The sequence below is a fragment of the Octopus bimaculoides genome, chromosome 3 (genome assembly GCF_046866305.1).
Source record: "Octopus bimaculoides isolate indiv1 chromosome 3, ASM4686630v1, whole genome shotgun sequence".
NCBI classification, from domain to species: Eukaryota; Metazoa; Mollusca; class Cephalopoda; order Octopoda; family Octopodidae; genus Octopus; species Octopus bimaculoides.
This window is the reverse complement of record NC_142930.1, coordinates 27032707-27056261: the sequence shown is the minus strand read 5'-3', so window position 1 is coordinate 27056261 and position 23555 is coordinate 27032707. Positions and strand designations below refer to the sequence as shown.

Sequence of the window (23555 nt, the reverse complement as noted above, 5' to 3'; positions counted from 1 at the left end):
ATATATATAAATATATATATACATATATATATATATATATATATATATATATATATATAATAATTTTCCAGAGGATGTAGCAACCGTTACCAATATAGCATAAGAACTTACCTTAGGGGATCATTAACTAGATTCCTTAAGGGTCGTTCTCACAGTTTATATTTATATTATAAGGTTTTTAACTTTTAAATTTTCATATTCAAAAGAGACAGAGACTTCAAATTCGATATATCGATTTATTCGCCACTCTATGTTAACATTTCTGTGCCAAACTTATCCAGTGACTGGTCCATTGGATTTAGACATTTGGCACTTCTTCAGGAGTGGTTACCATTCGAACAAAACACGAAAAAACACATACATAACTATCATTAAATCCTTAGAATCTCGTTAGATTTCATCTTTGTTATTATAGGGGAGATAACTCCTTAATTTTCTATTTTTATTGCTCTCCTGTGGATTTCCACTAGATTAATTAATTATTTTGTTTATTTCTCTTTACTATACTATATTACCCGTTCCTTTACCCGTATACATATGCATACATACACTTTACCCGTATACTTATCCATATATACATACACACACACATATACATACATATATGTATACACATATACATACATACATATATATATATATATATATATATATATATACATATATATATATATATATATATATATATATATATACACACATACACATACACACATACACACAAATACAACACACATACATATACATACACATATATATACATGTACATATACATACATATACATATACATATATATATATATATATATATATATATATATATATATATATATATATATATATACACACTCTTACACACACACATATATATATATATATATATACATATGCATATCTTTCATATATACACACACACTTATATGCACTCATCCATATATGCATAATTGCACATACACAAACATACATGAGACATCATGTTGTACTTCATCACATCTTAAGATCATTTATACCAACGAAATGTACTTCTTATGATATGCGTACATTTCAGAGCATTATTCTTTACTTTATTAATCAATTTATCCTTAGAGAAGAGTATGTGGTATAGTTCCACCGTACAGAGCGAACAATACTTTCTTCCTCTCTCATATGGCATTGGTCTAGCTATTATAGACCATTCTAATGAATACTGTTTATTACTTTCCTTCCATAGAGTCAACATGACTTTTTGATCCCTTGTATGGAATGTCCTCAGTATCCACCCTGCCAGTTGTCTGCACTTTGCTGTCAACTTGACAATGTGCATGTGAAATGATGCATCACTACACATGTTGATGCCCAGATCTCTTACTGTTTGTGGTTCTGGGATTGCAGTACCTCCAGGCCCTGTGTATGCCAGTTGGGAGGTACTTGTGGTTTTGTAGCGCAGTACTTGAAATTTTTTTGCATTGAACTGCATATTATTTTGCTCTGCCCACTCATATATTGCCATTAGGTCATTCTGCAGGCTTACAATATCATCAGGATTCTTTATTGCCTGAGATATCTTTGTGTCATCAGCATAGCTAGTGACAGCGGCTCTCCGAGTGACCGTGGGCATGTCCAGAAGGGCCACTATGAACAGTAGTGGCCCCAGAACAGTTCCTTGTGGAACACCGGTCAATATTTGTGTTTCCCTAGATAGTTCTCCATTGGCTGCAACTGTCTGACTTCTACCATTCAGGAATTCATGCAGCCACTCTCCTAATTTACCAGTTATGCCAAGGTTTCGCAGCTTGTGACATATCAAGCCATGATCAACTTTGTCAAAGGCTTTTGCAAAGTCGAGATATATCACATCAACATTTGAATGGTCAAGTAGCTGCTTCAGGACCCAGTCATAATGCTGCATATATATATATATATATATATATATATATATATATATATATATATATATATATATATATTTATATATATATACATATTTATATATTTATATATATATATATATATATATATATATATATATATATATATATATATATATATATATATATATATATATATATATATATATATATTTATATATTTATATTTATATATATATATATATATACATATACATATACATATACATATTTATATATTTATATATATATATATATACATATACATATACATATATATATATATATATATAAATGTGTGTGTGTGTGTATGTGTGTGTGTGTGTGTGTGTGTGTGTGTGCATATATATATGCATAATAAAATATGTACATACAATATTAGATATGTAGATATATACACAAGGGCTCTACATGAGCATCAACATCGCTAAAATAGAACAAGTAAATGCTGGTCAACTTGGTACCGGTTTCGAAATTTAGCGCCAAATAGCTTCTTACCCAGTAGTGTTAAGACCTTATTATTGTTTACTGATACTTTTTCCTATCATGTCTGTAATATATTTGTGACTATTCGGTGGTACGGAAGTATTTTTGACTTCTATTTTAGCGATGTAGGTGCTCATGTAGTGCCCTTGTGTATATATGTACATGTCTAATATTGTATTATATATTTTATTAATTTTCCTGCACGGCTGATAATTTGCTTACCACTCGTGATCGTATTTTAATAATACCATCTCTCTCCTCTTTCTCTCTCTATCTCTTTCTCTTTCTCTCTCTCTCCCTCTCTATCTCTCTCTCTCTTTCTCTCTCTCTCTCTCTCTCTCTCTCTCTCTCTCTCTCTATATATATATATATATATATATATATATATATATATATATATATATATATATATATATATATATACATATATATATATATATATATCTTACGTTACTCACCGCGGACTACATGAAGTCAATTCCATCTATTTTTCCCATTATGGTTATTATTATTATCATTATTATTCAGTAGTTTTATTTTTATAACGTGCTTTCACTTCACTACCGAGCGCAGCTCTGTGCGCCTTGGGTATGTGCTGTGGTTTGCTGTGGTGCTCTTATGTTTACTGTATTGAAAGTGTTTTGCGTAGGATGTGTGCAGTACCCAGTAGTGCAATTTTCTGTATGTTATATATATTTGTAAGTCCTGCTATTTTTGTTATGTATTTGTCTGAATATTTTTTTATTATACCTAAGGCACCTACTATGATAGGAATTGTTTCTGTTTTTAGATTCCACATTCGAGTTATCTCTATTTCCAGGTCTTTGTATTTTGAAAGTTTTTCCATTTCTTTTAGAGAAACGTTGTCATCTGCTGGTATTGATACATCAATTAGATAGCATTTTTTTTTCTTCATGATCTTTGACAACTATATCTGGTCTATTTGCCTTAATTTCTCTATCTGTGTGTATTGGCATATCCCAGAGTATGGTTGCTTTCTCGTTTTCTGTGACCTTTTCTGGCGTGTGTTTATACCATCTTTTTTCTGTTGTTATTCCATAATGTTGGCATAGCTTCCAGTGTATACAGGTCCCAGCTCTGTCGTGTCTGTGGATATATTCCTTCTTAGCCAGGACTGGGCAGCCAGAGATAATATGATTTATTGTTTCTTGTCGATCTCCACATATTCTACAGTTACTTGTTATATTTCTTTTCATTATGTGTTTTTGGTAATTTCTGGTGGGGAGGCTTTGGTCTTGTGCAGCAATTAAAAATCCTTCAGTCTCTGCTTTGAGTCCTGAGCTTCTCAGCCATTGCTGGGATTTTTCTCTGTCTATTTCTTTCGCATTTAGTTTAGCCCAGTATTTACCATGTAGGGGCTTTTCTTGCCATCGTTTTATCATGGTCCGTTGCTGTTCTAGTTTTAGTTTGGATTTCATTTGTTTTATAGCTTTTGTTGTTTCTTCTTCTTCTTCTTCGTATTTGTTAGGTAGATTGATTTCTTGTTTGTATTTGTCAGCTTCCTTAAATACTGAAAACAGTTTTTTGTTTTGCTCGTGTTTTGTGGCTATTTGTATTAGTTTCCCTTGCTTCTGGAGTAGGTATTTTTGCAGTCCTATAGTGGTTATTTTATAATAGTTTTCTAGCTGTATAAGACCCCTGCCACCTTCTGTGCGTTGTATATATAGCCTTTCTATGTCAGATTTTGGGTGGTGCATCCTATATCCTGTCATTATTTTTCTTGTTTTCCTGTCTATTTTACATAGTTCGTTTAGTGTCCAGTTAAGGATGTTGTAGCTGTAGCTTATAACTGGGACAGCTAAAGTGTTGATACCCATTATCTTGTTTTTAGCATTGATCTCTGTTTTTAGTATTGATCTAACTCGTCTATAGTACTCTTTCTTTATTTTTTCTTTCATTTGTGTATGTTGTATCCTATCTAGTTCATTGACTCCTAAATACTTATATGGTTGGCTTTCGTCTAGTTCTCTTATTTCATTGGCTTTATCTAGTGTTATATTGCTACTTTTAACTAATTTTCCTCTTTTCAGGGTTGCTTTGGCACATTTTTCTAATCCGAATTTCATTTCTATTTCCTTGGTAAAGCCGTGTACTGTCTGTAGTAGTGTTTCTAGCTCTTTGTCGTTTTTTGCATATAATTTTAGGTCATCCATATATAGAAGGTGGCTGACTGTTTTTCCATAGCATATTATTATTATTATTATTATTATTATTATTATTATTATTATTATTATATGTTTATCAAATATATGACTGTAACTTTATTTACATATTAATCCCTCAGGAGATCTGTGACTAAAACGTTGCAAGGTTAATTAATGCATCTCACCAACATCCCACATCATTATCTAAAAATTTTAGAGATAGCTTGAAAACTGTTGACACTAATCGTTTACTTAACTCGACAGATCTTTGTGGCTATTGAACTCTTTAGTACAACATGAGAACTATCTTTTAGTTTTTAGAGCTATGCTAAATATTTTTACTACTAGATGTTAGTAATTTCTCTTGAACTTTCCTCTGTCTCCTGCTTCTGAAGAAGAACTTTGCTCAAAACGTAAAACACCCTTTCTTTCCTTCTCTGAACGTCTTATTAATACTTTGCATGCACCACGTCCTCTTGTTGTTGTTTTTTCCTGTGTGTTTTTCTCCGTGTGTGTGTGTGTGTGTGTGTGTGTGTGTGTGTGTGTGTGTGTGTGTGTGTGTGTGTGTGTGTAAATACATGCAACAATATATTTCGATTATGTTTAAAACACATTTCAAACTATCTTTGCAAATTTTTCAGCATGTGAATGTCGAGCATCAGGTGATCCTCATTATAGGACATTTGATGGTCAGATGATTCATTTCATGGGATCGTATAAATATACACTTACATCAACAATAAATGGAACCCTATTACCCAAGTTCAATGTCGAAGTGAAAAACGAACATCGTGGCAACAACAGGGTTTCCTACACTCGCTTGGTTGATATCAAAATAAATGGTGTTACACTTCGTCTGTATCCAAGACGAAAAATTGCGGTAAGTTGTAACCACACACTCATTTGTCGAAGAGTAAATAAATCAGTAAGAAAACCAGTGATACATAAGTGTCTTCCGCTGGAACATTATTTAACTAGAACATTATCTGAATATTGCATCATTATATGAATCCAGCCCTGTCAGTAAACGAATTTCTTGTCAATTATATATTTCATTGTATTTTTCATCTCGACTTTTAGACTGTCTGTGCCCTTCACATACACTTAATTATAACACTATACACAGTTCGTCTACCAGTTTGGCAATAACGTAGCCGATGCAAGACTAACACACGGATCTCTTAGTAAGAGAGAACAAGTTAAAATCATATCATCAGACCTACTTTCTCGACCCTACACACATTTCCTAGTGATAAGACATCAAAATCGTTATGAGAATATAGGAAATTGCCCAAATGTCCGAAGGGGGCTCCGGATCTGACAGTGCCTTCTAAATCAGGGTGTGATTTAGAGCATAAAACTTCATGTCAACTGCTTGTTCTTCGTCATGTTTTCTGGCTCAATGTGATAATAAAGAGGCACCTGAATGAGTTGCCCTCATTGAACCGCTGGTAACGACAGCAATGCTGTGAACATGAAGGTCGATTATTTCATCCCTGTTTCATTTAAATGAAATGTGAACATACTACTAGCCAATCGTACACACACGCACATATGTTTGTGTGGTAAATACATATATACTGACAGGAGGAATTAGTTGAACATGTGCCGTTCACTGACGATGCCCATAGAATAGGTAAAACTAGACGTCTAGACTGGGGACTTACGAACCAGCATGGGACGGTTACCTCCCCTGTCAGCATGTGTGTATGCTTCTTCGCTCTTCCTACACCTTTATGAGTATTCTAACTAATTTTTCCTTTATGGTATCTCACTGCGACTATCTGTTTATGCTAATTTTTTGTGTACACCACAGTCCTTTAAATCATCCATAAATTTTTATGGAAAATACATATATGTTGACAGGCGAAATTAGCCGAATATGTGCCGTTCGAGTAGTCCTCACTGACGATGCTAACAGAATAGGTAAAACTAGACGTCTAGTTTGCGGATTTTCGAGTGGGCATACACTCTTCCTTCAGCATTAAGAGTATTCTAACTCTTATTTCTAGACGTTCAAGTGCGTCAGAACCCTTAATCACAATTAGTGACGATTGAATTTTTCCATTATGGTATCTCATTGTACCTAGCAGTTTATAGTAATTGTGTGTGTGTGTGTGTGTGTGCGCGCAGTTGTACACAATATTGCATAGCTGTCATTTACCCTTTCACCAGCATACAGTTAACTGATTTAAATCATTAGAATATTTATGATGTTGTGTCTTTAATTATCATTCGGTACGGTACGAACTATAAACATTTCGGTTATAACTTTCACGCTTGGCCAATCTTTCTATGTGCATTTCTTACATGAAAATAATTTTTTGCATCATAGATTAAATAAATAACAATGGAAAGCGTTTGAATATTTGGTAAGGTCTCAAACAGGACGAATTTAAATTAAGACATAACGTCCATTTTCGGATGAATTCATAAATTATAAAAATGGTTCGACTCTAAGCTCTTAGATTTGCACAGGAACAAACCAGATTTTTTAAACAATAAGCTGCTTTTGAAACAGATGTGCCTGTCCATATTTACAACGTTACTAATCCATACAAATAATGACAGAGTCATTTAATTGTTTGAACAATTGCATTTATATTTAAAATTTGAGCAAATAAAAATGATTGATACTTTTAAAATACGAAAACAATAACTTAGTAAATTTGTAATGAATAAAACACTAAAAGCAAATTATGTAGAACACTGAAAACTCAAAGTGATTGCAAGTTGTCCACTTAATGTGACAGTCCCATAAAAGGGAAGAATGCTACTGTTATTTAGCCCTAGGAAATACCGTTTCCTGTTGGACTTGACACATTTCTTAGAGCGAAATAACAGTAGCATTTTTCCCTTTTATGAGACTGTCACATTAAGTTGACAACATACTATCACTTTATCGTGCTGCTACTGCATAAATCTCTCTGAGAGATCTAGAAATATATTGTTTCTATATACTGAAAACTCAGTTTGCAACCGTTACTATATTGTTTATAAAGAACCTCAACTTCTCGAAAAGAGAACAATGGAAAAGAGAAAATATAATTTTGCTATTATTTTAACCGAAGGCACAAACAAATTAAGTGGAAAATTTCTCATAGAATATTGAATAAATTATTATATCTACTGCACTTATCAAATGAAAAACTCAAATATATTCAGAAAAACTCAATCGCATCAGACTAGACAGCACTATGCACTCATGCGAGCATATGTGTATGATGACAAATCGCGCACTTTCAAATCTGCCATATTTTGTACCATTATACTCTTGATTTACTTGGCGTGCATGTTAAGATTTAAAAATGCCTGGAAGAGACAAATGTAATTAGCACATAATATATTCTTCATTTTGTTAAATTCTAGGTCAACAATCAACTATTAGAAATGCCACTGATTACGTACATGGGATTCACGGTTTTCAATTCTGCTGGATGGGTTATAGCAACCACATCATTCGGGCTTCAGGTGAAGTTTGATGGTAACCATCGTGTTATTGTCAAAGTACCACGTGTTTATAGTGGGAAATTGTCAGGTATCTGTGGTGATTGCAATCGTAAGAAAGATGACTGGCGTACAAAGGCCGGCGTTGACGTAACAAGGAAAAGAAACAAATATTCTCTTATTGGTAAAAGCTATGCAATTATCGACGACAGCAATAAACCTAGCAAAAAGTTAGTATCAAATTTGAATCTTTCCAAATTTATCTATACCATCTGTCTCTATATTTAAATTCTACCTATCTATCTATCTATCTATCTATCTATCTATCTATCTATCTATCTATCTATCTATCTGTCTGTCTGTCTGTCTGTCTGTCTGTCTGTTTATCTAACCATAACTCTCACTCAATCACTCCATATATATATATATATATATATATATATATATATATATATATATATATATATATATATGGTGTGTGTATACATATACAAATATACAAACATATATATATATATATACATACCTACATACATATACATACACACACACACATTCAGACACATATTTACATACATACAAACACACACACACACACACACACACACACACACATATATATATATATATATATATATATATATATATATATATATATATATATATATATATATATACATACATACATATGTATATATATATATATATTTGTATATGTGTGTATACATAAATTTGTATACGTATATATATATATATGTATATTTGTCCATAAATATATTTATTTATATATATATATATATATATATATATATATATATATATATATATATATATATATATATATATATATATATATATATATATATATATATACATATATATATATATGTGTGTGTGTGTGTGTGTGTGTGTGTGTGTGTGTGTGTGTGTGTGTGTGTGTATTGTAAATGTATATATATGTGTGTGTGTGTGTGTATTATAATGTTAGGGAATTACAAAATCCGAACTTACAAGGATATACAATTTAATAATATCAAATTGAATTATATAATGAAAATATATTAATAATTTAGAGAAGAACCACCACTCTTTATGGAGATCAGACACCATAAAAAAGCGTACTATACAAAATACTAATTTAAAAATCTAAAAAATTCAAGAGAAAATTTGTAATCCATAAAATCTATAAAATATTAGACTAAAAATTTAGATCAGTTTAATAAATTTTAAAAAATGAAAGTGAATAAAAGAATACGCGCGTTTCATAGCCACATAAAAGTGGGAAAGATCTGGTCAATCTGCAATGAATCGATTAAGATAAATACCACTCTTCAGGTCTTGTGATTTCAAAAAACGTATCCTAATATTTAAAAATGCGATAAAATAAGAAAATTAGAAAAATCTGTACGTTTAGGCAATATTTAGTACAATAAATAAACTGTAAAGGTTTTATAAATGTTTAGCCAGTCTCTGTACGCTATATATATATGTATGCCACCATCGAGCTGCAAGCTTCTTATGAGCCATACAAGTGTATTAATTTCCTTTATTCGTCTCTCCTTCTGGCATTAATGGACAGGGAAATAAGAAAACACATTAGCACTATAGTATATTTTAAACATTTATAACATTTTGGATTTGTCAGAAATCATCATGTTTCCAGCACTTGACGCCGGTAATTTCTTGAAAATATCTTTTCTTTATCTTTATTTTTCAGGTGCGAAGTTACAGATCCCAGTACTACATGTTCTAAATCAGTAACCAAAGTTTGTGACTATATGAAAGATTTCAGCGGTATTTTTAAAAAATGTCTGACGAAATTAGGCATTAATGTAGCACAACAATATTTTCAGTCTTGCAAGATTGATGCTTGTGCTTATAAAACTGTATCTAAGACACTCAAAGAAGTTACCTGCCGAGCCTACGAAGCTCTCGTTGGTGCATGTGAAGATGCTGGTGTCTTAGTTAACTGGAGAGGAGTTCTTGGATGCCGTAAGTAAATATTTGGAAATGCTTAATTTTCTTCTAAATTATTTTTCCTTTTCAACCATTCGTTTGTTCATTATTATTCGAAATATTTCAGTAACAGTATGATTTATCCGTAATTTCCTCCAAAATTTATGAAAATTCACGTTATTTTACTTTTCTTCATTTTCCAAAGTATAGCATTGTAGACAAATGAAATTTCAGAAAATTATCAACTTCATCATCACTATGACAAATACCTTCATCGTCATTTTCTCATATCTAACTGTTGCCTTACCCTCCACCATCTCTTCCTTTTTCCTCGCACTCTCCTCATTTTTATCATCATTATCCTTTGTCATTTTAAATTTAGGTTTGGATTGTTCGAGAGGCAAAAACATGATGTACAAAGTTAAAATAGCCGCCAACCAACCAACTTGCTTCAACAGAAATCCTGTACCCTTTTCATATTATAGTGATGGATGTGTATGCAAGCCGAACTATATTCTTAGCGGCAATGAATGTGTACCTAAATCAAAATGTGGTTGCATGTATAAAGGAATGTATATGAAGGTTAGTTTACAGTTTTCTATGGAAAAGTTAAATAAGCTCAAATATACAGGGTTGGCCAAAACTCACCTGACAGTAAATCAAAACTATTTAATTCCAAGATTAAAACAAAAAATTATTTTACATGAGACTTCGCTAATAAATAGACAAATGTTGAAAAACGAGGATTTTAGTTCACAACATTAATCATTAAACATTCATAATCGGAATGAATAAATAAAATATAAAATTGAATATTAAGTATTTGTGGGGTTTCGAGTTACTCTCGGGTGGCTTTTTGCCAACCCTGTATATATTTATATTCTAATTTCGCATACATCACACACACACACACACACACACACATGCACACGTACATATATATAGATAGATGAGAGACTGATATTTTCCGTATGGGATTCACTTCGTAGTGCTCAAAGGATTTAAACTTGAGCATGTAGAGGAGTAAATGTAAGTATAAGCAAGTTAAGTAAGTCGATACACAAAAAGTATTAAATTAAATACATTTAATACTACAAATGTACATATGTTTACATACAACAAGGTCTAACTTACACAGAATACAAACGATAACAGGAATCCAGTGGACTGAATAAGAGTTTTGCGAGTCCAACAGCTGTTTCTGGAGGCTTGGTAGTCCAAAATAATGATTGTAAATTGATTCCATCATCGGATAATACTAACCTCCGTCTTTAAGGAAGAAATTTTATTTTCGAGGTGTTGGCAGAGAGGAAATTGAATCTTTAATCTCCTTTCTGTCAGCACCCCGAATGTAAAATTCTTCCCCGAAGACGGAGGCTGGTATTATCCGATGATGGAATCAATTTACAAATGTATTTGATATTTTTTTATATCGACGTGCATAACCTGCTTATACTTACATTTACTCCTAATATATATATATATATATATAACCTTAGAAAACCTTATTTATGTAATAAGATGCTCGGGCTGCCACGAAAACTACATAGGATCCACAGGATTAACGCTCAGACGCAGATGCACTCTGCATCGACAGCAGATTGCATGCCCAGAATGTCGAATGATACCCTTTAGTGAGCATATTGAGAAATGCGCAAAACAAATGCTACCACAATTTATAATCTTTCCTTTTTATCAATGTGCCATTAATACACCAACACAAATTAGATTGAATAAGGAAGCCTTCTTCATTCAAAAATATAAACCCAAATTTAACCATTGCTAACACTTTTAAATAAGGAAATTCACCTCACTGAGAGGAAAAAATTATTGAGAAAAACCTAACTTCCAAACCAAACCATGATAAATTAATCAAGATCTACCAACTTCTACATTTCGATTATCTCCCTTATACCGGAAGAAATCCCTAATTACCTCCCCCTATCTAGAACTCTTTTATTTACACACGGGAGCGAAGACATCTTACCATGAAGTAGAGAAATTTGAAAAGACAACACCAAACCGGTAATTTCTCCAAATACAATGTTTATACACAAAAAGAAATTTATAACATTGTTCTGACATATTTTAAATATATACTTTAACCAGCCTTCTATAGTTTTTTCACTCTTGTTTATCTTTTATATATATATATATATATATATATATATATATATATATACTCTTTACTCTTTTACTTGTTTCAGTCATTTGACTGCGGCCATGCTGAAGCACCGCCTTTAGTCGAGCAAATCGACCCCAGACTTATTCTTTGGAAGCCTAGTACTTATTCTATCGTACTCTTTTTGCCGAACCGCTAAGTTACGGGGACAAACACACACACACACAAACATATACATACACACACATATATATATATATATATATATATATATATATATATATATATATATATATGTATCACGCTGGAGGACTGAACCCAGAACCATGTGGTTAGTAAGCAAGCTACTTACCACACAGCTACTCCATAGATAGATAGATAGATATCCAAAATAATAAAATGAAGAACAATTTTGATCATCAAACAAATTGAACCACATCGGTAGATTATTCTTTAATACAGAACATCGCATAACATTTCCTAATAATTTTCTCCATTCTTAAATGTTTTCTCCATTTTCTGATTATTTAAATTTGATTCCGGATAAACTTTTGTTTATTCTGTTGTTACCAATACCCTATGAGCATAGTGTGCCTGCATACACATGCCCATGGGTAGCACAGGTAATTGATACCGATGGTAAATACGGATACTTTTATCCCTTAGTCGGTTACTACAGCCGCTAACTCATGTATATATACATACATACATATATATATATATATATATATATATATATATATATATATATATATGGGAGAATATACAAATAATAACAATATATATATATATATATATATATATATATATATAGGGAGAATTCACGAAAAAAACAAAAGACGAAGACAGGTGGTGTAGACAACAAACAGATGTATTAGTTTAACGCCCGGGAAGTGAAAAAAGTCTAACGTTTCGAACATACGTTCTTCCACAAAAAGGAACACAGAAAGAAACAAGGAGAGAAAATAAAGAATGTGTAGTGTCTAGCGATCTATCATATAGATAGATAGATAGATAGATAGATAGATAGATAGATAGATAGATAGATAGATAGATAGATATAATTAAGTCGGCTTGATGCACCGCCTTTAGTGGAACAAATCGACCCCATGACTTCATCTTTGTAAGCCTAGTACTTATTCCATCAGCATCTTTTGCCGAACCGGTAGGTTATGGGGACGTAAACACACACATAAATACATATGTGTGTGTGTGTGTAAGACGGGCTTCTTTCAGTTTCTGTCTACCAAATCCACTCTTATCATATATATATATATATATTTATATATATATATATATATATATATATATATATATATATATAAAATCAAAAATAAGCAACACGGATTTCAAAAGATGATTGCAGTACGCACGTTTCATGCTACTCCATTTATTTAAGTAATGCGATCATTACATTAAATACAATATGAAGAGCAATCTTCAGCTGCACGAGAATGCAGAAAATTACAGTAGAATAGACATATTATAGTTGTGGCAACATTTCAAATCCAAGTGGGAGGAAGAATACATAAATCCATCTTGACATAGCCGAGTCTATCAGGCTAGTAATTGATTCTAGACAAAAGTTCTAACTGTCTCAGATTTTATTGTTTCTTATCTAGTGGTGATAGCATAAGGGACAATTACTTCTAAAGAAAGGGAAGGTGTAAGCAGTATGCATGGACAAGGCTATAAATGTATTAGATTATAAAGGTTTCCCTGGTCAGAGTAGTATCAGGTCATTTTACTACTACTGGTAGACAATAAAATCTGAGACAGTTAGAACTTTTGTCTAGAATCAATTACTAGCCTGATAGACTCGGCTATGTCAAGATGGATTTATGTATTCTTTCTCCCATTTGGATTTTTATGTATTCTTTCTCCCACTTGGGTTTGTGCTAAATTTCCCAAAAGAACATTCTTTTCTTTTGTGGTTTGACCGTAGATGGTCTATTTCTAGCATAATGGATGTCTACTTAGTGGTCATCCCTTCTTATATGTATGTAATATAATTTTTCTGAATTTTCAGAATTTTCTTTATGCTAGCTAGGCCATTGGTTTTTAATTGATATTAATTAAATTAATATCTAATTTATCACCCTTATTATTTAAATTATATATATATATAAAATCTTGACTCGATAGACAGACTACAGTTTGTTAAATGTGGTGAATTATGAAAATCTTGACAGAAACCACTCATAAAAAGACATTGCTCGTATAATGCCGGAAATGAAGAATCCGGAGGGAAATAATGTGTAATTGGGTGGGCGACTGGAAAAGATGAGGATCGGTATGGTTTGCCATTTACTTTGTCATGAAATAAGATAGAGTAGAATACACAAATTGATCGTAAATATTTTTTTTTTAAAGTTGACCTATGACTAAACAGCTACAACAGCTAAAAATAATCTTCAACATAATGCATTCTACTATAGTCTCGGGCCGAACAAAACCTTGAGACTGGATTTGGTAGACGTAAACAGAAAGTCTGTCATATATATGTTTGTGTTTGTGTGTGTGTGTGTGTGTGTGTGTGTGTGTGTGTGTGTGTGTGTGTGTGTGTGTGTGTGTGTGTGTGTGTGTGTGTGTGTGTTTCTTTGTGCTGTGTGTGTGTAATTGTATCTGTGTGTGTCTTTGTGCTTGTGCGTATCTTTATGTGTGTCTTTGTGTCTATGCCTGTCCTTCACACCGCTTGACAACAGGTACTGGTATGTTTTAAGTCCCGTAACTTGGCCGATCGGTAAAACAGACCAATAAAATAAGCATCAGGATTTTTTTTTTAAATAAATACTGGGGTCGATTAGTTCGTCTAAAAAATTCCTCAAATCGGTGCCTCAGCAAAGCCGCAGTCTATTAACTGAATCAAGTAAAAAATAAGAGATATGATGAGGTAAAATCAGCATCAATGTAATATGATACCAATAAGGAAAACTTTTGATTTTCTAATTTTTGAACAGGCATACACAACTGTTTCGTCAAACGATTGTTCACGAACCATCATATGTCTCGGCAATGGAAAATATAAGACGAAAGCTACATGCCCAAAAGGATCTAGCTGTGTCGTCGAATCCGGTAGACGCACATGCAAATGTCCGTCTGGATTTGTACGTGTGGGAAAGGAATGCAAAAGTAAGTATAAAGATGCTATATTAATTATAAATGCATATTAAATTAAGTACCATTTGCGTAATGTGGTCGATCTAATCGACTGGCCTCTTCCCAAAAATTTCGGGCCTTGTGCCTAGAGTAGAAAAGAATTATAAATGCATATACAGTTTATGGCGAGATGTTTGTTTAATACATCTTTTCAAATCTACATTACCGGAAAACAATACAGCTCATCGATTAAATGTATTTAATAAGAGCAATAAGCAAGTTTCATTTCACAATACCACAAATTACGGGATCAACTACCAATCAAGAATATTTTGAATATTTCTTTAAGGATTTTTAACAAAAATTAGTTAAGATTAATATCTAATTTGTTGAAAAATTAATACGTTAACAGCTATATCGAAACAGTTACATTTTAAGTTTCATTTCAATTGTCATTTGATGTCGCTTTCATACAATTATGTCACGGGGTCTATTAAAATAGCTCCTTTAGATTAGAAAGTGAGAGCAAACTAACTGCTATGCTTAGAAACAAAGTCAGCTTCATAGCTTTATTAAAGTTCTTTTAACTATATCTATTATCCTACAACTTTCGTAAATGATCATCTGCTATCGAGGCATTTTCCAGAACCCATCAGTACTACAAATAAAGAGGAATTATTTCAATCGATCACTTTCAAAATACATGTATGAGAACAAGTTTAACTCAAGATGTAAGCTAGTAGCAACTAGATCAATTGGAACGTTAGAAACCGTGGTTCTTATCTAAACACCAAATTTGATTTTATCTAAATACCGAGATATAATAAGCTCAAAAGCTGTTGACGTGGCACATTGTTAACATGCCTCATTTCACACAACGAGAACAGTTTCTGAGATACCTTTTGAACAAATGTAATGATCGCCAACGGATATAACCGATAAACATTTTTGACATTTTATTTTTTCTATATTGCTTCTATATTGTTATTAAAAGAATGTTGCAACTAAAAGTGAAATGGAATCTTCATAACCCTGTTATATATTTACGAGTCTTTTCTACCTTAATACGAACCAACTTTCTAGCAAAAGAGAGGGAAAGGGAGAGTGTGAAAAAAAGAGAGATCAGAACAAATAGTTGTAACATATTTAGAATGCTTCTTGTATAATATATGCCAACATTGGAACAAATCTGTTTAATATTTTTTTTTATAGCAGCATCATTTTTCTTTCTTTCAGAAGCAGAACAGCCACCACGTAAGCTCGCTTATTATATTTTAGTTTATTAATTTTAAAAGTTGAAAAGAATCATTTGATAAACTATTGGTCGGAAAATGTCATAGCATTTAGCTTCAAATTAATTTTACATGTCTTAGATGCTTACTAGCAATGTAGGTGGATTAAAATGTTCGTGAATATTCCTAAGTCTAATATCTTCCTGTGAATGCTAGTCTAATATATTCTTATAAAGAATATCCAATTTGACAGTTCATCAAATGGATTGTTAATCGATGCAAAGATGTATCGATTCAAACCAACTGTAGATAGGTTGTGTGCTTACTTCAATCTACCAATTCAATATTTGGAGTAATTATTGTATCTAAGTTCAATTATCAATTTAATGACATAGCAAAAACACATTTACTTTCATAACAAAGTGTGGAAAGGAAGTAATACAGACCATAGAATTAAGCTGGCTTATTTAATAGTTTCACAACTAACTGGTAATCCTTTAACGGCCCAAATATGTTTATTATCAAGGAATCAGTTTTTTATACATCATTTGAATGCCATTTGTAGGAACATATAACATTGCATTTTATGCATCCTTTTGATTTTTTTTCGAAAAGAGCCATACAAAAATGAAGAAAATACAAACAGAATACTTTATGTTGTTTACATAGTTGTCATTTATGTAAAAAGAAATAAAGTATTCAATACAAAAATGTTTACCAGTGCAATTCATTTTCTCTTCTACACAATAGCCATAGAAAACAGAATCAATAGAGTCCTATAAAACGTGGCTCTTATCTAAAGACCAGACTTTCAAAGCATGCTATACCCAAACAAAATCCCCTTTTCAGATCTATTTGACCTTATAAAAGTTATTTACTCTATATATAATTATAGGCTAGATATGAATACTACTTATTGCCATAATGTTTTAATTAAAAATATATGAAATTTAGTGTTCTTCCCCGCAAGGTTTTCAGGTTTTCACACATTATCGAAAGATGAGACAAAAGTGTTCCTCAACAAAATCCAGCTGTACTATTTCAAAATCTCTTCCTTCGTTAGACTAACTCAATATATTTCTGTAAGAAAATAGTGAAACAATAGAAGGGGTACTGAAATGTTCCTGGCTTTGGGTAAAAGAAAGTACAGGTAGATCAGTTAACTACGATTTTATTGAACGTATTCCATTCTCAGATTCACACACTTATTGCAGCGGTTCTTCAGTTTCTCTAAACCCTGTAAAAGAACTCGGAATGTTGGGCCTCCAGCCAGGCCTCAGAAGCAGTGATTACCTCCGAATCGGAGTGAAATTTCGTTCCCTTGAAATATATTACGGAAAGATTTGATAGTCGAAGGGAGCCAAGTCAGGAAAGTAAGTTTGATGGTCTACCAATTCGAAGCCAAAGTCGCGTGTTTTCTGTAGAATCTTATGTGCTGTGTGTACTGATGCACTGTCCTGCAAAAACAGGATACCACGACTCAGCTTTCCACATCGTTTCTGCTTTACAGCTTCACACAGTTCGTCCAACAGTGACAAGTAATATTCTGTGCTGATGGTGCGACACTTTGGCAAGTATTTTATGAGGGGTACTCCGTCTTTGTTCCAGAACATTGAAGCCAGAATCTTTCCAGCTGACTTCCGAGTCGGAAATTTTAGGGACGCGGTGAACCGCTGTGGCGCCACTCTGTCGATTGCTGCTTGGTCTGAAGATCATAATAATGAATCCAAGTTTTAACCATGGTGACTAAAAGAGCCATAAAATCATCCTCTTCCGCTGCAAACCGGTCCAAAATCGCCTTTGATGTCAATACTCTGATGCACTTCTAATCTGCGTTTAGGTATTTCGGCACCCATTTTGCAGAAAGTTTTCTCATATCAAAAATGTTGTGAATGATGTGATCAACTATTTCGCGGAAAATTCCCCAGAATATCAGCTCTGACTTTAGCTGAAATCCAGCGGTCCTCGAGAATCATGAAGAGCACAGTGTCGGCTTTGTCCTCTGTGGTCTCGAAAGTTGGCCGTCCTGACAGGGGTTCATCTGTAACTTCGAAATGACCAGTCCGAATACCTTGACACTCAGATTTTCACTGTGGAATAAACTGGACAGCCATCTTTCAAGACTGTCTTCATCTCACCATGGATTTCCGCTGATTCTTTGCCTTGCAAAAAGAGGAACTTCATGACAGACCGTGCTTCAATTTTACTAGAATCCACTATAGGAGTTGCTATCGTACGTTAAATCTGCAAAAAATGAGAAAAATGTATTGAATACCATCATGATTTTTTTGCAAAACTCCTCCTAAATAGTTGTCTTACCACCACCCGTAGATGTAACAGCTCTACCCTTTCGCGATGCCCTGAAATCCTGGAACTTGGAACTCGGAATGTTGGACTTCCAACTAGGCCTCAGAAGCAGCGATTACCTCCGAATCGTAATAATTATTTTTAGAATCTTAAAAAAAAGTATCATGGGCACGAATGGGTTAAAAGTCTGAACGGCCTAACGCTATAAACAGTAAAAGCTATAAATTTAATTGAATCATTAGAAGCGTTAAATCTCACGTGTTGTAGATCCTTTTCACATCATCAGCAATTTCACATTGTGCTTAATGAGAACAATGGATTCTTAAATGTATCAGTTCAGCAGACATAAAATGGCACCAAGAAATTCTGAGTTGAGTTGATATAATTATGTGAGCCTAATGAAATGCAGCATATTTAAGTTGTAGAGGTGATATCTAATCTAAAATTCGTCAAAAATCAAATAAAAAAGAAACAATTCTAAATATTGAAATTCCATTACGAAAATTCAACGCACATACATGAAATTTAGTTACATTTCCTTTGTATTTCCTTTTCAATGTCTGCTGATCAAATTTACGAATTACTATTTTTATTCCATTTTAAATATAGCTCTGCCTATTATTGATCCAACTTTCTTAGAGCCAGGTATGTCTATAACATGATTCTATACTTTTTTTATGTTTTCATATATATTTTAAAATTAAATCCTAGAAACTAATTGTAAACAGAGATGTACTTGCATGACAAGTGATTTGATCTGAGATCGTGCGCTGAAACAAAAACAATTGCAGCGTGGAAGGTGTTTATAAGCCATTCAAGAACACACAAAAACCGTTAGTTTCATTTAAATGTTGAAGTGAAACTAACGGTCTTTGTGTGTTCTTGAATGACTTACAAACATCTTCCACGCTGCAATTGTAATTGTACGTAGCTCCGTGGAAAACAATTATTTTGACATTGAAGCACTCAATTTAAAACATCAAAGAAATACAGTTCTATATTCAAGAGATGAGGAACTATGTACATTATTTACATTTTTTACATTTGACGGATATTTGTCCTCATCTTGTTTGTTGTTAACACAACATTTCAGCTGATATACCCTCCGGCCTTCATCAGGTGTCTAGGGGAAATTGAGAACCCAGGTTCGAAATTTCCCCAAGACATCTGATGAAGGCCGGAGGGTATATCAGCTGAAACGTTATGTTAACAACAAACAAGATGAGGACAAATGTCCGTCAAATGTAAATAATGTTAATAATATCAAAGAAATATCTCTGAAATTGTTCAGTGGAAGGAAGAGGACAAGAATGTTAGGAAGACGACAGAATATCGTGTTTTTATGCTTAGATTGGGTTACTGTAAAAATACAACATATTCCGAAGACACATTGCTTGTAAATAACAGCTAGCGCTCACTTACACACGCTAACACACACTGAGACACATATTCATGCATATTTACTTGTAATGATGTGTGCATATATAAGCACACACCAAATACGCACACACACACACACACACACTCGTACCGTACACACACACCCGTATCATACACACATGCACCACGCACACACACACACCACAAACATATACACACACACATACGGAAAGAGACAGACAGACAGACAGACAGACAAACAGACAGACAGTTAGACAGACAGACAGACAGACAGACAGACAGACAGATAGATAGATAGATAGATAGAGAGAGAGAGAGAGAGAGAGATAGATAGATAGATAGATAGATAGATAGATAGATAGATAGATAGATAGATCTGTTTGGGTGCTTATAATACACGATGTTTACGAACATAAAAAAGGGAGAACAAATGCACGTATATTTCATCTTATTTTGGAGTCTTCGTCTGCAACTCTCTACTATCAATAAATATCCACCAATACATCGTAAAGCAAGATAGTAAAACCAGTTTACACATTTAAAATTTCGTGATTGCGAGAACGAACATTAAACCCTTAGTAATGTTTTGCTATACTGTACTATTCAACGTATCTATAGTTTTTAGCCAACCTTACAAGTTATTCCATTGCAAACGATTCATCTTTACAATTTACAGACAGTAAAGGGTGATTTCAAAAGTTTTTAAGCTGAAGCTTTTTCCATAGTATCAAACTGCATAGCGAATGTGGATCAAGTAATATAAAAGCTGCGCAAGAATTTGAGCCACAATTAGCTAAAATACTAGAAGGTTCCTAATTCTTCAAAATTAATATTTAATTTTTGAAAGTTTTGGAAATTTACTCCAAGTGGAGTGATTTCCTATTACAAGATTTATTGGGGTTGAAGGAGATGGTTTTAGACATCTCTTTCACAAATAAAACGTTTTTCTAGACAAAAAAGCCTATTTACTTGGAGTCGATTTTTCTACCGTCCATTCACATAGATAGATAGATAGATAGATAGATAGATAGATAGATAGATAGATAGATAGATAGATAGATAGATAGATAGATAGATAGATAATCAATCAGTTGTAGCAATCATTAAAATCTAGATATTTTAACATTCAGGACGCCGGGGAAGGGTCGAGCCTCACACATACGTACACATATCAGTCATATGCATATGTACATCAATATACGTGAATATGTATAAACATACACACGTAGATTCCTGATCCAACGCAAGTCGTAGATCCAATCTTAAGATGGTTCCAAGCGTGGTATTTGAATAAAAAAATAATACAAGTTAAAGTTTTAAAATTCACAATAGATGATTCAGAAGCATATTTTTTTGTTGGTGAATAAAAAAATATACATGTTGATGTTTTAAATTATTACCACTAATCTATGTTTCAAATGCTGATGTGCTAATGGTGCAATTGTGGTAATCGCATTATTCATCATTAAAAAATTTGCTGCTGAAACAGCTGTTGTGAGTTTTAGACTCACTTGTGTTCTTATAAATGTGTGTGTGTGTGTGTGTGTGTCACATGGGTTTCTATTCCTCCATTGTTCTTTTCTCTCCTTGTCTTTCCTCTCTTTCAGAAGTGTCAATATTCGGAACGTAAAAGATATTTCATTATTTTCCGCCATTCCTTGAACAGCAACCTAACACAAACTGAGTTTGATTTTTATTTCGCCCATATGTATGTAAGAGTGTGCGCACGCGTATGTGTGTATTGGTGTATAAATGTTTTTTTTTAGATATACTATATATACGTTCTATAGGGCAATATAGAAAGAAACAAAACACTTAAGATACTAGAAGTTTGATGTTCAATTTCGTTGTCATGAAACTGCTAAATGTAAACTGGTTTTGCCAGCTTACTTTACGTTTAAAAACAGTAGGGCCTTAATTGAAGGTTATATTGATGGTGATTATACGCTTGATATTTAACTGTTTACCGTACAAATTTTCAGCTAAAATGCCTTTTTCTGACAGCCTTACGAAGGCCATTGCCAACCACCATGTGTGTGTGTGTGTGTGCGCGCGTGTGTGTGTGTGCATGTGTGTGTAAATATCAACATATATACATGTGTATGTATTTTTATGTATATATATATATTTACATGCATACATACATACACGCATGCGCATATACATATAGACACGCAGAAACAAAACCCACGTATGTGTATATTTATATATGCTCTTCTATATTTCAGTTCTGCTCAAGTTCTTTCGGGTAACGGAGGCTTACATACCAGGCAAACCTCTGGACGAATCCACTGAAAAACATGTGGAACTATGTGCTCGCAAATGTCTCAAGAATAAAAAATGTAAATCATTGAACTTCGATGAACTCGTGAAAAAATGTCAACTATATGATGTCAACGCTGCTACTGTCACTTTGAGACCAAGTGTATGTCCCTATATGGAATATTTTCAAGTAATCGGTAAGTCAGAATTTCACTACAAAAGGTGTTTGAATTCTTTAAGAATATCTTAATATTTGAGGTATGGAATATACTTGTGAAGCTTATCAATATGTGAACAAGAATTACTCCATTTCCTTATCTAATACGCTTAAGAGATAGAAACTTTATGTTTGATGGATCAAGTATCACTGAATATGATTAGCGTATACAGTAAGTTAACATTTGAGGGCTATTTAATTGATTTTCTTAGATAGTGGAAACAACCTTCAATGAGACTTAATTTAGTCGAACAAATCGACCCCAGGACTTATTCTTCGGAAGCCTAGTACTTATTCTATCGTTCTCTTTTGCTGAACTGCTAGATTACGGGGACGTAAACACACCAGCATCGGTTGTCAAGCGTTGTTGGAGGACAAACAGACACACAAATACATACACACACAAAAACATACACACACATACACATACATGTACATACATATATACGACGGGCTTCTTTCTGTTTCCGTCTACCAAATCCACTCATAAGGCTTTGGTTGGCCCGAGGCTATAGTAGAAGACACTTGCCCAAGGTGCCACACAGTGGGACTGAACCCGGAACCATGTGGTTGGTAAGCAAGCTACTTACCACACAGCCACTCCTGCGCCTATAACTGTTATACTTAGGTTGAATATCACAGAGCCTCGTAAAATATCCATCTTGTGTGGGTTGAGTATGAATTACCTTTTGGTACATGAACTTAGTTAAAAACTACGGCACCTATATTTAGAATAATTTGATGGATTTTATTTACCGACTAACTAATCGTTGTTATCGTTCCAAATTTTAATGAACAACGAACGTGCTTGTACATTTAACATGTATAATATATTCTGAATATATATTGAAAGTTGTCTTCTATTTATAATCATGGGTTCCAGTGCAAACATAGAAGCACAAAAATGATTTTATACAAAATATTCAACATACACACAACCACACACAAGTACGTGTGCGCACTTGTATATGTATG

The 23555-nt window shown here is 33.1% G+C and overlaps 1 protein-coding gene across 1 annotated transcript in view; it reads left to right on the top strand.

The window, feature by feature from the left end:
• The window catches only part of LOC106867182 (collagen alpha-1(XII) chain), a 94442-nt gene that overhangs the window by 58061 nt on the left and 12826 nt on the right, over window positions 1-23555 (top strand). Inside the window, exons 17-24 of the mRNA XM_089348742.1 lie at window positions 5179-5417; window positions 7907-8214; window positions 9702-9976; window positions 10323-10522; window positions 15023-15194; window positions 16398-16415; window positions 19310-19345; window positions 22330-22560. Of these exons, the coding sequence (XP_089204868.1) occupies window positions 5179-5417; window positions 7907-8214; window positions 9702-9976; window positions 10323-10522; window positions 15023-15194; window positions 16398-16415; window positions 19310-19345; window positions 22330-22560 (1479 nt within the window). The remainder of the gene's footprint in view (window positions 1-5178; window positions 5418-7906; window positions 8215-9701; window positions 9977-10322; window positions 10523-15022; window positions 15195-16397; window positions 16416-19309; window positions 19346-22329; window positions 22561-23555) is intronic.